The 16,572-nt window shown below is 46.6% G+C and overlaps 1 protein-coding gene across 1 annotated transcript in view; it reads left to right on the top strand.

Annotated features, from left to right (window-relative positions):
- Nucleotides 1-15,827, top strand: part of LOC112808301 (rap1 GTPase-activating protein 2-like) — a 129,216-nt gene extending 113,389 nt beyond the window's left edge. The window contains exons 4-5 of the mRNA XM_025851345.2: nucleotides 12,469-12,504; nucleotides 12,998-15,827. Coding sequence (XP_025707130.1) covers nucleotides 12,469-12,504; nucleotides 12,998-13,063 — 102 coding nt within the window. The 3' untranslated portion in view covers nucleotides 13,064-15,827. The remainder of the gene's footprint in view (nucleotides 1-12,468; nucleotides 12,505-12,997) is intronic.
- Nucleotides 15,828-16,572: the final 745 nt, after the last annotated feature.

Below are 16,572 nucleotides of genomic sequence, written 5' to 3'. Positions count from 1 at the left end.
CTGAGATTAAGAATTCCTCATATCAGTGAGGTCATATGATACATGTCTTTCTCTGATTGACTTATTTCACTCAGCATAACACCCTCCAGTTCCATCCACATCGTTGCAAATGGCAAGATCTCATTCCTTTTTATGGCTGCATAATATTCCATTGTAAATTATACTAGATTTTTAAAAATGCTATTGCAAATGGAATGGTTTTCTTAATTTTCTTTTTAGATTTTTCGTTGTTTGTATATATATAGAAACAACTGATTTTTGTTTGTTGATCTTGTAGTCTGCAGTTTTACTGATGTCCTTTATTAGCTTTAGTAGTGTGTGTGTGTATATTCTTTGGGTTTTCCTTTTTCTTTCCTTTTTAAAATATGTTTTATTTATTTATTAGAGAGAGAGTGAGAGAGAGGGAGCGCACAAGCAGGGGAGGGGCAGGGGAGAGAGAAGGAGAGAGAGAACCCCAAGCCGACTCCACAGTGAGCACAGAGCCCAACATGGAGCTCTGTCTCACGACCCTGAGATCATGACCTGAGCTGAAATCAAGAGTTGGATGCTTAACGGACTGAACCACCCAGGCGGCCCTGGGTTTTTCTATCTTGGCTCATGTCATCTGGAAATAGAGATAGTTTTATTTCTTCTTTTCCAGTTTGGATGCCTTTTATTTCTTTCTCTTGCCCAATTGCTTTGGCTAGAATTTTCAGCACATTGAGTAGTAGTGGTGACAATGGGTGTCCTTGTTTGGCTCCTGGTCTTATGGATATGCTTTCAGTGTCATTGAGAATGATTTGAGTTTTTTTAAAAAAGGCCTTTATCATTTTGAGGAAGTTCCTTTTTATTTTTCTGAGTGTTTTTATTATTGGATTTTGTCAAGTGCTTTTCCTGATTTACTTGGGATGATCATGTGGGTTTTTTTTTCCCCTTCATTCTATCAATATGATGTAGTACATTGATTTTCTAATGTTGAACCAACTTTGCATTCCTGGGATAAATCCTACCTGGTCATGGCTTATGGCATGGTGTTCAATTTGGTTTGCTACTGTTTTGTTGAGGATTTTTGCCTCTATATCCATCAGGGATATTGGTCTGTAGTTCCCTTTCCTTGTAGTTTCTTTGTATGGTTTTGATAATTGCTGGCCTTGTAGAATGAGTTGGGAAGTATTCCCTCCTCTTCTATATTCTGGAAGAGTTTATGAAGGATTGGTGGTAATTCTTACCAAAGTGCTTGATGGAATTTACCACGATGCCTTCTGATCCTGGACTTTTCTTTGGTGGGAGGTTTTTGATTATTGAATCACTCTTTTTACTTATCGCTTCACTCCTATGTTACTTGCTTGGTATCTGTAGTCATTTGCATTTTGAATCCTGTCTTAGAGATTTAAATAGAATTCTGCCTAATTTTAAGATGTCCTCTAAGAGCCCAGCCATCTTCCCATTACTCCTGACGCTGTTCCATCTCTGCTCTGGCCAGGCTGGTCCCTTTCGCACACCACCTGCATTAAGTACAATTAATTCCACAGGTTAGTGAAATTCTCAGTGTGGTCCCTAGACCAGGAGTATCAGTACCACCTGGGAACTTGTTAGAAATGGAGATTCTCTGGCTAAGAATTAGAGACTCAGGGTGGGGGGTGGCTAGAAACCTGTTTTTCAACAAGCCGTCCAGGTGGTTTTGTTGAACCATCATTGCCATAGAGAATAAGGAGCTCTATAGGCTCCTGGCCCAAGTTGACATAGTTGAAGCAGTGCCTCCCGACGCCAGCAGCAGAGGGGCTGTGCCCAGTGTGAGTTGGTGGGATTGGTGTCCAAAGAAGGGAAAGAGGAGCAAGAAGATAGGATGGGAGAGGAGAGGAAGAAGCCTTGCTTGGAACCGTCCCTGTATCTGGATGCAACTTCTTGGAGGCACCTGTTGGGGATAGGGTTGGCTGTCCAGGGTGAGGGGTGCAGTCTGTGGCCGAAGGCAACGCTTACTAGCAGCAACATTGGCCAGTGCAGCCCAGGCTCCCAGGCCTGAGACTCAGCCTCCACTGCCTGCTTCATTCTCAGCTTGCTTGGCAGAGAAATCAGTCATTCAGCAGAGGTTTCTTGAGCATCTACTATGTGCCAGGCAATTCTAGGCCCAAAAACATAGCAGTGAACAAAATAGCGTGCCTGTGAGGACCTTTTGTTCTAGTTAACTACTCTTTGTCTTCTTGTGGGGAGCAGCCCCAATGTTTTCGGTAGGCCTCAGCAGCTAGGCTGGTGGCCCGCTGGCCCCCTCATCCTGCCCGCGCCATGGATAGGGACCTTCCAGCCAGCAGCGGAGTTAGGATGGTGTGGCTTGCGCTGTGGTTAGACAGCCATGGGACACATTGGTCTGGCTCCCAGTGAGGTGTGTGCTCTGGGTTCCTAGCTCTCCCAGCTTTCCCAAAAATCTCTTCACAGAACTGCCCCGGAATCCTTTTCTTTTGCAATGTCTTCCTTGCCTGTGGGGAAAAGAAGCTTGGTCTGGTTTCCTCCTCACCCGGCACTGCCCAGCCCACATGGCCATCCCATTTTCCTGGGGCCTGTGCAGGGGGCAGAATACCTTGTCCTCCATCCTTGTCTTATTTTAATGTTTCTGGTGGCTGTTGACACGCCTTTGCCCCTTTGTGTTCTAGATTCAGACAGGCAGGGGTAAGGAGAGAGTTGCTACTGTGCAGGAGCGTGTTCTGGGTTGGGTGCTGTGCCAGGCTGTGCAGACTGGCTCACGTTACGCCACCACAGCTCCACTCCAAGGCGCAGATGCTCAGACAACACCGTCCTGTGCTGGGAGCCGTGGGGGTGGGCATCTCCTGGGCAGGGGGGATAGAAAGGCTGTTCACATGTAAACACACCCCATCTCCAGGAGGGGAGGAGAGGAGCTTCAGAGCTGATGGGCAGCAGGTGGGTGGCAGTGGGTGTCCCTCTCCAAATAGGGTAAGGGAAGAGGAGGAGAGGGAGAGGGAACTTGCTAGTGGGGGGGTCTCCCAAGCTGAGATGGAACAAGAAGGAAAAAGCAGGTGGCCGCTTGTCTGCAGAGAAAGGCCACATCCAGGCACAGAGCCGCTGAGGGACAGAGGGAAGTGGGCCACAGGGTGGTGGGATGGGAGGCGGTGGCCCTGCTCCCCTCACATATACCATGTTACTTTCTGGCTGTTATTTCATCGCTGGGCAGGGGGCCGGCCCTGGAGTGAACAAGGAGGCCATCGGGAGGATTTCTTGAGACTGGCCTTGTGGGTCGTGTGCACTTCTGCTTCTGCTGCCTTGGCCCTCCGGTGTTCTGCCCCCAAGGACTCGAGTTGCCCTTAGCGGGAGGTGGAGAGGGTGGCGTGGGACCCCAGCACAACCCTGGGGCCCAGCCTGTGATTTCCGTGGCCGGGCGCTGGCTGTTGGTGATTATGTCACGGCCAGCTTGACTGGCCCCTGAGGTGGAGCCCGAGGGGAAACGGGCCGGCCGGGGCTCTGGTCTGGGTGGCAACGGTTGTCGCTAATAATACAGGGGACAGCTGAGCGGGCACTGCGATAGACGAGGAGGCTGAGTTACCTTTCTCTGTGAAAATCCAGGGCCTGGCTTCCTGACAGAGGGGGGATCCCCTTCCTGAGGGTGCCCCGGATAGGACTTCATTCTGGCTTGAAGGGCCTATGGGACAGTGCTGGTGAGTCAGCGAGCATTTCCTGAGTGCCTTCTGTGTGCCCGTGGCTATGTGACGCAACCTCGGGGGTGTGGACGAGGGTCTGCCTGAGGGGCCGGAGGGCTGCCGTTCCAGGCCCGCCTGAGTCACCCTGCTTCTGGGCGGAAAGAGAGACGTGCTCTTTGCCAAGGCCGGAACTGTCCCATTGGAAAGTTCAGTGAGTCACCAAGAAGTGGGGCCAGCGCATCCGAGGCCAAGTTGCCACTGTTCTGTGCTCCTGGGCGCTGTCCACCCAGGAGGCATCCGCCCAGTGCATTACTCAGGCCTGAGGCCGGATCTCAGCCCTTTCAGCCCCCAACCTGTGCCAGCCCCAGCACCCTCGCGTAGGAAACACAAACCTGTTTCTAACAGTAATCTAAACACACTGCCTCTGGGAAGACAGTGTCAAGAACAGGACAAGAAAAGCTGTCTTCTAAATCAGGAACTATCCTAAAGCTTCCAGACCATCTCCCAATAGGACAAAGCTCACTTGCAGAATGAGCTTTCTAATAGTAAAAAGCAACTACCAGAAGGCACTGCATGCTCGCTGTGGACCAGGCCCTGGCCAGGTACTTCTTGAATCCACGTTCTCACTTCCTCCTCATGTGAGCCCTGAAAGGCAGGGCTGATTCTGCCTTCAGGTGAGGGAGTGAAGAGAGCTTGACTAATGTGTCTCATGTCACACAGCGGGGCAGTAGCGGGCTGGCCACTTCCCAGACCTGGCTTTGACCACTGGATTCTGTTGCCTCCTGCATCCTTCAACTGGACACAAACGTCTGTAGCTCTCTGTGGCCTTATAGATTAAGCCTGGGTTCCTGGCATGTGGAGTCTCTCAGGCCTAGACCCCAGCCCCCCTTTCCAGTCTGATCTTCAGGATGTTGACCCAGAGGCCTGTCTGCCAGGTTGATCCACTCACTCACTCTTCATTGAGCACACATCATGCTTCTCCATCTTTCCACCTTTGTCCGCACAGTAACCATTGCCTGTAAGGCCTCTTCCTCCCCGCCCATCGAAGTGGTTTCTGTTTATCCTTTAAGGTCTAGTGGGATCCTACTTCTTGCAAGAAGCCTTCCTTGGTGTGGTGGTGTTAAAATGTGTCCACACATTTTTTGATACTTCTCTCCTCAAGAGGTGGAACCTGATTCCCCTCCCCTCATGTGTGGGCTGGTTCATTAGAAGCTGACATCCGCTTCTAATGAAGAGGACAAAGGGGAAATGATGGTGTGCAATTTCACAGACCAAGTCATAAAATGTACTATAGCTTTGTCTCTTGGCTCACTCACTCTGGGTGGGTTAGCTGCAGTATACTGAGGACATTTGAGCAGCCTATGGAGAGGTCCATGTGCTGAGGAACAGGGCCTTGTGAGTGTACCACGTCGGAAGCAGATGCCCCAGTCCCAATCAGGTCTTTGGACGATGCAGCCCCTGCTCCTATCCTTACAGCAAACGCCTGAGAAGCTCTGAGCTAGAACCATACAACTAAGCCATTTCTGACTTCCTGAACCAAAGGAATTTCGAGCCACCAAGTTTTGGAGTGATTTGTTACACAGCAATAGAGAACTAACGCACTTGACCTTCAAGCCAGAAGTGCTTCTTGCCTCCTCTGAACACTGGCACTGGTCAGCTGTAACATAGGCCTGGGCAGCTTTGTCTCTTAAATAAGATCAAGGACCCTGGAAATTGGGGCCTTGCTTAGAACTTTCAGTGTCTAGCCCATGGCTTGTAGGTGCTTAATCATTTGGGGTTAACATTAAGGCGTACAAGGGCATTGTCTAAGAGCACACAGATTTTTTTTTTTTCCCACACAGAAGATTTTTTGATTGTCAGTCGGCGTGGATAACAGAGAGTAAGCTGGATATGGGGGTGATTCAGGAGGGCCTCAGACTGGAATCCACAGAGCCAAGGTTAGACCCGGAAATGAACAGGCCTGAATCCAGGGGCTTTCGTGGGCACCAAAGTCAGCGTACTTGTATCCCTGGACACCCTGTGATGAAGATGGGGGAAGGGCCTGGGGAAGGGCCTGGAGCAGGGGTTGAGAGAAGCAAAGAAAGCAATGTCACAGCTTACACTAATGTGTTGAAGTCTTTTTTTTTTATTTTTAAGATTTTATTTATTTATTTATTTAAGATTTTATTTATTTCTTTGACAGAGAGAGACACAGCGAGAGAGGGAACACAAGCAGGGGGAGTGGGAGAGGGAGAAGCAGGCTTCCTGCCGAGCAGGGAGCCCGATGCGGGGCTCGATCCCAGGACCCTGGGACCCTGACCTGAGCCGAAGTCAGACGCTTAACTGACTGAGCCACCCAGGCGCCCCTATGTGTTCAAGTCTTAAAAACTATTGCTGGGTAACCAATTACTCCAAAAATAATTTATCGTCGTTACAGAAAATAAATAAAATACTGAAAGGCAAAAAGGAAAAAAAATTATCCTTAACCTGTAACTTATTTTGGCATTTATCCTTCAAGTTATTTTTTTTTTTTCTGGATGAGTGATGTGTGTATTCACATGCAGACCTATATATATCTGTATGTATACATACATATATATGTATATATATATATTCTGTATCTGTATATCAATATCTATAAATATCACGTAGGAGATACACACAGAAACACGATTTTTATATTTAATTGAAAAAAATGGGATCACCTAAGCTCCATTTTTCTCACAGTGCATTGTGAATCTTTGTTTTGCATAATTAGCATAGATCTCCTCTCATAGTATTTTATTGTAGGGGCATAATCTCATGCATTATTTACTCTTTCTCTCACTGGTGGGTACTTTGGCTGTTTCGACTTTTTTTTCCTTTGAGATTTTATTTATTTGAGGGGGGTGGAGAGAGAGAGAACATGTGTGCGTGTGCCCACGAGCTGGCGGGGGGGGCAGAGGGAGAGAGAGAAGCAGATTCCTTGCTGAGCAGGGAGCCCTGAGATCATGACCTGAGTGGAAGGCGGACTCTTAATTGAGCCCCCCAGGGCCCCCTGGCTGTTTCTACTTTTCTTCCTGTAAACAATGTTGCAACAAATATCATTGTATAGGTGCCCAAATATTGCATTAGGGTAAATTTCTTAGAGTGGGTTTATTGGACCAAAATATCGGAACTTTTTTTTTTGGAAATATTTTATTTACTTATTTGTCAGAGAGAGAGAGCACAAGCAGGGGGAGCGGTAGAGGGAGAGGGAGAAACAGGCTCCCTGCTCAGCAGGGAGCCCGATGTGGGGCTCCATCCCAAGGACCCCGGGATCAGGACCTGAGCTGAAAACATGCTTAATGGACTGAGCCACCCAGGCGTCCCATATGTGAACATTTTTAAAGCTGTGGACACAGAGCACCAGATTGCCTTCAGAAAGATTGTACCAGGTTCACACTTACCTACAGTCCCTGTATCCTTAATGCCGTATCCTTGCCAACCTCAGGTTTTCTTTTTAATCTTGGCCAATCTGACAGATGAAAGATGTTATCTTATTATCTTAATTTCTTTAATAGCTAGGGAGGCTGGGCATGTGCCATGTCTTTTCTGTTCATTTTATTTTTCTCCTTTAGCAAATTGTTCACATCTTTTGCACATTTTACTGTTTCCCTTACAAAATGTATTTATTTGAAATTTAATTATGCAAGTCATGTAGGTCTGCGTGGTTGTGAAGCAGGCCGTATGTAAAGCATAACCCCCCTTGACTTCTCCCACTCCCCCTTCTCAATATAATTGCTTTTTCACAGTGAGGCATATTCCTTCATATTATTTTCTAGGTATTTATATACGTATAGGCAACCTTTGGTTTTGTTTTTATAAAAAATGGGATCATATTCTATGTGTTCTCCGATTTGCTCTCCCCCCACCCCAGTGTATCTTGGAGAGTGTCTCATGTAAGCAGTAACTCTGTTGCTTTCTTTTGAATGGCTGCATAGTTTATTTGAAACAGCTTTGTAGAGACATAATTTATGTAGCAAGGTCACCAATTCAAAGTGTATAATTCAATGGTTTTTCATATATTCACAGAATTGTGCAACCATCACAATTGAATTTAGAACATTTTCATCACCTCAAAAGGAAACCCTGGTACACCTGAAACTAATATAACATTGTATGTTAACTGTACTGGTATTAAAATGAAAAAAAAAAAAAAGAACAAGAAACCCTGTACCCTTTAGCCATCATCCTCCAAATCTCCCATTCCCTTTAGCCCTAGGCAACCACAGATTTACTTTCCGTCTCTATACATTTGCCTTTTCTGGACATTTCACATAGATGGAATCATAATACATGGTCTTTTGTGTTCTGGCTTCTTGCACTTGGCATAATGTTTTCCAGGTTTATCCATGTTGTATGTAGCATGAATATATACGTTGTTCTTTTTTATGGCTGAATACTGTTCCACTGTGTGGATATGCCATAATTTGTTTGTTCATGAGTTGATGGACGTTTAGGTTTTTTCTACTTTTTGGATGTTATGAATATTACTGCTGTGAACGTTGGTGTGTGATTTTTTTCTTTTTCTTTTTGTGGACGTATGTTTTCACTTCTCTTGGGTTACATACCTCGGAGTGGAATTGCTGGGTCAAATGATATCTCTATGGTAAACTTTTGGAGGAACTGCCAAACTTATTTCCACAGTAGGTGCACCATTTTGCATTCTCATTAGCGGTGTGTGAGGGCTCAGATTTCTCCACATTCTCACCAGCACTGGCTCTTATTTCTGTTTGGTTATAGTTATTCTTGTGGGTGGAAAGTGTTTCTCAGTGTGGTTTTGATTGACATTTCCCAGTGACTAATGATATTGAGCATCTTTGCATGTGCTTATATATTTATACATATTCTTTGGAAAAATGTCTATTCAAATCCTTTGCTCATTTTTAAATTATCTTTTTATTGGGGCATCTGGGTGGCTCAGTTGGTAATCCTCCAGTTCTTGGTTTTGGCTCAGGTCTTGATCTTGGGGTCCTGGGATCCAGCCCCGTGTTGGGCTCTCTGCTCAGCATGGAGTCTGCTTCTCTCTCTCTCCCTCTGCCCCTAGCCGCACTCATGTACACGTTCACTCTCTAAAATAAAAAATCTTTAAAAAATTATCTTTTTATTGTTGAGTTGTAAGAATTCTTTATTCTAGGTACAAGTCCCTTATCAGATACAGGATTTGCAAATATTTCTCCTATTCTGTGAGGTTGTCTTTTTGCTTACTTGATAGTATCCATCGAAGCACAAAAGTTTTTAATTTTGTTGAAGTCTAATTTATTGGGTTTTTGTTGTTGTTGCTTATGCTTTGGGTGTCCTATATAAGAATCCATTGCCAAATACAATGTCACAAAGACTTACCCCTATGTTTTCTTCCCCCCCCTTTTTTTTAAAGATTTTTATTTATTTATTTGACAGCGAGAGAGGGAACACAAGCAAGGGGAGTGGGAGAGGGAGAAGCAGGCTTCCCGCCGAGCAGGGAGCCCGATGCGGGGCTCAATCCCAGGACCCTGGAATCATGACCCAGGCCAAAGGCAGACGCTTAACGACTAAGCCACCCAGGCGCCCTGCTCCTATGTTTTCTTCTAAGAATTTTGTAATTTTAGCTCTTACACTTAGGTTGTTGATTAATTTTCAGTTAATTTTCGTATATTGTGTGGCAAAAGGCTCCAACCTCATTTTTTGGCATGTGGACATCCAGTTTTCCCAGCACAATTTGTTGAAAAAACCCCATTGAATTTTTATTCCATTGATCTGTAGGTCTATCTTTCTGTCAGGGCCACATTATCTTGATTAAAACCTTTTTGCTTTGTAGTAAGTTTTGAAATTGGAAAGCGTGAGTCCTCCAACTTTGTTCTTTGGTTATTCTGGGCCCCTTGAGTTTCCATGTCAGTTTTAGGATCACCTTTTAATTTCTACAAAGGACTCAGCTAGGATTTTGATAGAGATGGCATTGAATCTGGAGATCAGTTTGGGAGGGTGCAGTTATCTTAATCATACTGACCTTCTAATTGTGATCATGGGATTTATTTCCATTTATTTAGAGCTTTTAAAATTTCTTTCATCATTGTTTTGTGCTTTTCAGAGTATAAGTTTTTAATTTCTTTTGTTAAATTTCTAAGTATTTTATTCTCTTTGATGATGGTATTGTAACTGGAATTGTTTTCTTAATTTTATTTTAATTGTCCATAGATAATATATAGCAATACAATTTATTTTTGTATATTGATCTTGTGTCTTGCCTCCTTATTGAACCCATTTATTATATTAGTTTTAATAGTTTTTTTTGTGAATTCCTTAGTATTTTCTTTTTTAAAAAAATAAATAAATAATTTAGAGAGTGCCAGTGGGGGGAGGGGCAGAGGTGGGGGTCGAAAATCTCAAACAGACTCTGCACTGAGTGTGGAGCCCCATGTAGAGCTTGATCTCCTGACCCTGAGATCACGACCTGAGCCAAAATCAAGTGTCACCGAGCCAACCAGGCTCCCCCTTAGTATTTTCTATATACAAGATCATGTCATCTGTGAATAGAGATAGTTTCACTTCTTACTTTCCAGTTTGGATGTCTATTATATAGTTTTTCTTTTTCTTTTTCTTTTGCCTGTTCTGGCTAGAACATCCAGCACAGTGATAAATAGAAATGATGACAGTGGTTAGTTTTATTCCTTATTTTATGGACAAAGTATCTGGTTTTCCATTAATAAGAATATTATTACCTGTGGTTTTTTTGTAGCTGCCCTTTATCATGTTGAGGAACTTCCCTTCTATCTAGTTTATTGTTTTTTTTTTCTTTCTAATTTTTAATCAAGAAAGTGTTTGGAATTTTGTCAAATGCTTTCTTTATGTCTGTCGAATTGATAATACGGTTTTTGTTTTTATTCTGTTCCTCTGGTGTATTATAGGCATTGATTTTTGGATAAACCAACTTTACTGTAATCCCAGCAGGTCATGATGTATAATTCTTTTTTTTTTTTTATGTTGGATTTGGCTTGCTAGTGTTTTTGAGAATTTTTGTATCTATATTCATAAGCTATATTGGTCTGTAGTTGTGATGTCTTTGGTTTTGTTGTTGGGGTATTACTAGCCTCGTAGAATAAGTTGAGAAGTGTCCCCTCTCCTATTTTAAGAGTTTCTGAGGAATTAGTATTAATTCTTCTTTAATGGCAGAATTCACAGCTGAAGCCATCTGGACCTGGGCTTTTCCTTGTGTAGCTTCTTGATTACTAATTCAGTTTTTTTACTTCTTATAGATCTTTTTAGATTTTCCATTTCTTAGAGTCAGTTTTGGTCATTTGTGTATTGCTAGAAATTGTCCATTTCATGCAAGCTCTTTAATTTATTGGCACTCAGTTGTTCATACTGTTGGAACGTAGCTCATTGTAACCCAGCAGTGCTGCGGGGAACATCCATCCTTGTGCTCACACGGAAGTGTTTATAGCACGGATCCCTGAAAGAGGAATCACTGGGTCAGACGTCTGCACGTGTAATTGTTGACTGTTTCTGCCCTTTTGTCCTCTTCCTGCTCATCTTTCTAGCCTTATTGATTTGTGTAAATTCTTTCTGTCTAGGAATCTTGGTCTCCTGGAGAATGGAGGTGGTGAGGGTGCACAGAGCCAGTGGGAAGGATAGGTTTGGGAGCTGTGTGTTTCACGGCTGCTTCTGGGCAAGGGTGCTTGATGTGGGTGCCTGAAGCTCGTCCTCCACGCTGTAGGTTCACACGGGGGGTTTCCAGACCTTGGGACCTGAACCGCTGGGGGTCAGAGACTGTTACCTCTGACGGGCCAGCTGTGGCCTGGGGGGAGCTCATTTTAAGCCCGGTGACTCCACAAAGGTCCTTCCCATGATGGTTCTCTCTGGGAACTCTGCGGGCAGGGGACTCCAGGTAACTGGCCCATTGCTGCCTGCAGAGGGAGGGAGGCATGCTCTTGCTACGCAGGAAGAAGTGACAAGGACCTCCTTGTTTTTCATCATCACAGCTTTCTTTCTTTCCTATTCATCCGGAGACTGTGTTCTGGGTGCTCATTAACCCATGGCTTGCCAGGGCCCAGATGTGGGCAGTGACGTGAGGACAAGAAAGTGTAGCTATTTTTATGGATGGGGACGTGGGGAAAGTGCTCAGAGATCTCTGTGCGTGTTTTGTTAGGGTAGAGCCTCTAGCCCCTCACCCCTCTGTTCTACTTCCTTTTTCTGCTTTTTGCCTTTACAAGGTGGGCACCAGAGCAGGTTAAACGTTTGGACTTACATAGTTCGAGATTTTTAGAATCATCTCTCCAGGTCCCTGGAGACTCCAGTTCAGTGGTTCCCAGGCTTTGCTCACAAGCTCTTAGGGCCCCAAAGAGATTTTGGGGGCAGGGGACCAGGGCAGGCACATTAGGAGCTCAAGCCCCCAGGGGGGCTCTGCTTTCACTGGCTTTATATGTTGGAGTTCTAAATGAGATGGCAGACCCGAAGGCCATGTTGCCACAAAAGGTGGAAGACTATTTGTGTTGGGCACCCTGGCCCCACTGTTGGACTGAGAACATCCCAAACAGGACTCCTCCTGGAGGCTGAATCCCGGGGCTGACAGGTGTCTTAGGGAACTTGGCTTTTCCCTGGGGCCTCACAGGCTCCTCTCCCTTGATGGAGACTGAGTGCCTGCTCTCCCTGGGGACGTTTGCCAGCCTGGACACGTGTCATTTTTTCTTTTGTTGTAGGGGGTGTTCTGGCCCTCCAGCCCTGCAAAGGCAAAATCAAATGACCTTCTCTCTTGATCCAAATGACTCTTGTCTCCAGGGAAGCCCTGGGCTAGGCTTACAGACAGTTGGTGAGGAGACTTTCTCAGCAGACCTCCTGGCTGACGCATTCTCTTTGTGTCTTTCAGTCGGCGGAGTTCTTCGAGATGCTGGAGAAAATGCAGGTGAGCATCCCCAAACGGCTTCGGTGGGGAGGCCGAGCCCTGGGTGGGGGGCATGCTGCAGTGACTGTGGGGGCAACACCACCAGGCAGAACTTGGGAGCCTTGGAGGGAGGGACAGAGAAGAGAGAACTCCCAGTCTGCTGGCTGGGACTACCTTGGGTTGTTTTTGTGGTGAGTGGCACCGAGGATTCTGGGAAAGCTCCTGCCTGACGAAGGGAAGTAGATAGAAAGCAGAAGCCCTCCAGCAGAGCAGATGCGGATACCATAACCCCACAGATGTGGAGAGGGCTTGAAAGGGTCCATTGTTCCTGGAATGGGTGGGAAAGAAAGTCTGAAAAAGGAAGCCCTTTCGTAGGGGAGGTCATCTTGTGTCTGGGAGGCAGAGCTGAGGGGGAGAGACCCACTGGGGTTCAAAGCCGCACCTAACACTCATTAGCACAAGTTTCTTCCCTTTTCTGAGCCTCTGGCACCTGTTTTTTTTTGTCTATTCACAGCACCATTTTCACCTTCCTCCAACACCAAATGTATGGTGGTTTCTCCCCCACCAAGCAATTCTGTGACACCAGCCGGGTGTCCTACACCTACATTCTGACCCTGTCTGCCCAGAGAGCATATCCGATCCCACAGGGCAAGGGCTCTACCTCACAAGACCGCCTCCCCCCAACTTCGCATGCCATCATCACCAGCAGGCCGTAGATTTGAGGTTCCCTTGGCCCCCTGCTCAGGTTCGATTAATTTGCTAGCATGGCTCACAGAACCCAGAACCACTTACTTCCTGGATTATCAGTTTATTATAAAGGGATATAATTCAGGAACAGCCAGATGGAAGAGTTGTAGGGGGCCAGGTGCTGTGGGGATGGTCTCGGATGTATCACTCTCCCTGCACTGCCATGTGCTCATCAACTGGAAGCTCCCTGAGCCCATCATTTGGTTTTTTATGGAGGCTTCACCAAGTCGGCAGGATCGATTCACCCTGCAGCCCCTCTCCCCTCCCGGGAGGTTGGAGGGCTGGGACTGAGCGTTCCAGCCCTCTAATAGTTCCCCTGGCATCCAGCTCCGTCTTTAGGGGTGTCCCCAAAGACACCTTGTTCACAAACTTATGAATAACCTTAGGGCTTTCACCTTTATAGCTCTGGAGCTGTTTCAGAACTAAGGACAAAAGATGAAGTATTGTAACAAAAGATGCTCCCAAGTGTTCCCATTGCTCTCATCACTTAGGAAATTCAACAGGTTTTAGGAATTCTGTGTCAGGAATGGGGTGAAGACCAAAATATTTATTATTACAAATCATGCCACAGCCCCTATAAATAATAATTAAAATACCCGCATACACAGTTGGGATGAAATGAGATGGTATATGTAAATACTTGCTAGGCACTGCAGAAAAATCAGTGTTCAGAATGGATTTGGGAGCCTTTCTAATCACCCCTCACTGAGGGGCCAGGGCTCACAGGTAAGAACTGCTGCCCTGGGGAATATGGGAGGGGGGCGCCCAGAAGGCTTAACTGATACAGGTGGGAAGGATGGGAATAAGATGTTGATAATAGCACATGTATTTTTTTTAAAGGTTTTATTTATTTAGAGAGCATGAGTAGAAGGAGAGGGAGGGGCAGAGGGAGAGGGAGAGAGAATATCCCCAAGCGGACTCTGCGCTAAGCAAGGAGCCCAGTGAGGTGCTCAGTCCCATGACCCTGAGATTATGACCTGAGCCAAAATCAAGAGTTGGACGCTTAACCGACTGAGCCACCCAGGCGCCCCTAGCCCATGTATTTTAAGCACTTTTCTCAGCTCAGACATTGACAAGTGTTAGCTCCTTTCTTCCTGGTAAAGCCCACAGGAAGCAGCTCTGTTATCATCACTGTCCCCTTTTCACAGGTGGGGAAACTGAGGCACAGAGGTCTTACTTAAAGCACTCAAGGTCTCGTGGGTAGTAAGCAGCTTCAGAGCCAGAGGCTTGGCCATTATGTTATGATGGTTTTTGCCCTAAGTAGATGCTACAGGCTCAAGGAAGGGGGATTCTGTGGTTAAGGTCTGGAAGCACTAGGGGAGAGGCAGACAGGGTGCCTCTGCAGTTCTGAGATGCAGGTGGAGCTGCTGAGGTTCTTGCAGGGAAGCCAGATCACCCTAACGGTGGGGGGAGGGGGCACTGGAGGGGACAATACTGTTGATGGTTGTGCCATTGTCACCAACAAGTTATTAAGATCCTCCTCTGTGCCCAGCACTGTGTGGACTGCAGACTAATTCTGTATACATTTAGGGACCTTAGTCAAGCTGTGGAAAGAGGATTGGCATGTACTTTGACAGCGAGTGGCGGGAGGTGGTGTGTAATTACGAGCTCAGCTGCCTGGAGTAAAGTGGGGATTCTCACCCCGAGCCCATGGGGAAGCTGGCAGGGGATTTGCAGCTCACCCTACCTTCCCTTCATTTGTTTCCACAACCCACCGGTCCCTCGTACCCCCCCCGGAGTCCCCTGCTTCCCTGACAAAGCGCTCCCTGAGCACATAATTCAGCCTCACTTGATTGGACTCCATTGTTTCTGTTACTAGATTGCAGGGCTTGACTTCTCAACCAGATTGGAACCCTCTTGAGGGCGGGGGTCTGGTTCCTATGCTCCCTCTGTATGTTCGTGGCAGCAGACATCCAAGGGTCTGCCTATTCCATCTCTGTTGAGGCTGCCAGGAGCTGAAATCAAACTTCCTGGGGTCTAGGTCCCTGCCTTGTGCCCCGCTGGACCCCGGCCTCTGAGAGGCCCAGTTTCCAGCTCCTCTGTATGTACACAACTCACATATGGGGAAATACTGGGAGTGAAGCAGGTGGCATGGTGTGGCCAGATCCTGTCCTTGGGTGTGGGTGCCACCTCTTCTCAGGCTGTGGCTGTGGAGACTGGGTCTCAGAGCCGTCAAGTGCCCAGGGTACTCTGTGAGTCGTGGGGAGCTGAAACTCATATCCGGGGCTCCCCCCTCCCAAGAGTGGAGGAATTGGAAGAAGGGCACTATCCCTATGAAGCAATATGGACTAGGTACACAAGATTTGGGTCCATTTGGTCCTGGGTCCATTTGGTCCTGGGTTCAAAGTCTTAACCCTGACACTGTCTAGCTGAGTGTCCTTGATCAAGTCTCTCTACCTCTCTGATCCTCTATTTCTTCATCGTAGGGAAAAGGGGAGATAATGATAATGCCTATTGCAAAGGTAGACACAGAGCTGGGTGGTGGCTCTGTCAGAGAGGGAAGGGGAAGGGAGGAGGTTTGCTTTCCTGCCCAGGTGCTGTTCCCAGGTAGGGGTGACTCATGCAGGACAAACAAAACAAACTCCTGACATCACCCCCCTCCCCATCTGCCCAGTTTGCTTCCCTGGACAGGGTCTGCCGGGCCACCCAGGTGGTTTTCTCCCTGTGTGGGGAGAGGAGCACCTGTCCAGTGGGAGGGGTCCTCCCACGCTCTCCTGAGCAATGCTGCAGGGTGACTCAACCCCGAGAAGTCTAGAGAAGCCGAAGTCTAAATCCGACTGAGCAGAAGCCCTGGGCTCAAGGGCCTGTGGGATATGATTGTGCACTTGCACAGCCCAGCTTCAAATCCAGGCCCTGCTACTCACTAGCTGTGCAACATCAGAAGCAGCCTGCTCCTTGTGCCTCAGTTTCCCCTTGGTATAAAGGTGCAGAGGGCTTCATAGGAGACAGCAGTGGGAAGGTGCTGAGGAAGCTTAAAATCCCCATGTTATGCCACTGCTATTCAACATAGTACTAGAAGTCCTAGCCACAGCAATCAGACAACGAAAAGAAATCAAAGGCATCCAGATCGGCAAAGAAGAAGTCAAACTCTCACTGTTTGCAGATGATGTGATACTTTATGTGGAAAACCCAAAAGACTCCACCCCAGAACTGCTAGAACTCATACAGGAATTCAGTAAAGTGGCAGGATACAAAATCAATGCAGAGAAATCTGTGGCATTCCTGTACACCAACAAGACAGAAGAAAGAGAAATTAAGGAGTCAGTCCCATTTACAATTGCACCCAAAAACATAAGATACCTAGGAATAAATCTAAGCAAAGAGGCAAAGGATCTGTACTCA

This window comes from Callorhinus ursinus, unplaced genomic scaffold (genome assembly GCF_003265705.2).
Source record: "Callorhinus ursinus isolate GAN/ISIS: 27379988/994484 unplaced genomic scaffold, GSC_fseal_2.0 scaffold34, whole genome shotgun sequence".
Classification (NCBI taxonomy): domain Eukaryota; kingdom Metazoa; phylum Chordata; class Mammalia; order Carnivora; family Otariidae; genus Callorhinus; species Callorhinus ursinus.
This window is presented reverse-complemented; position numbering and strand designations above follow the sequence as displayed.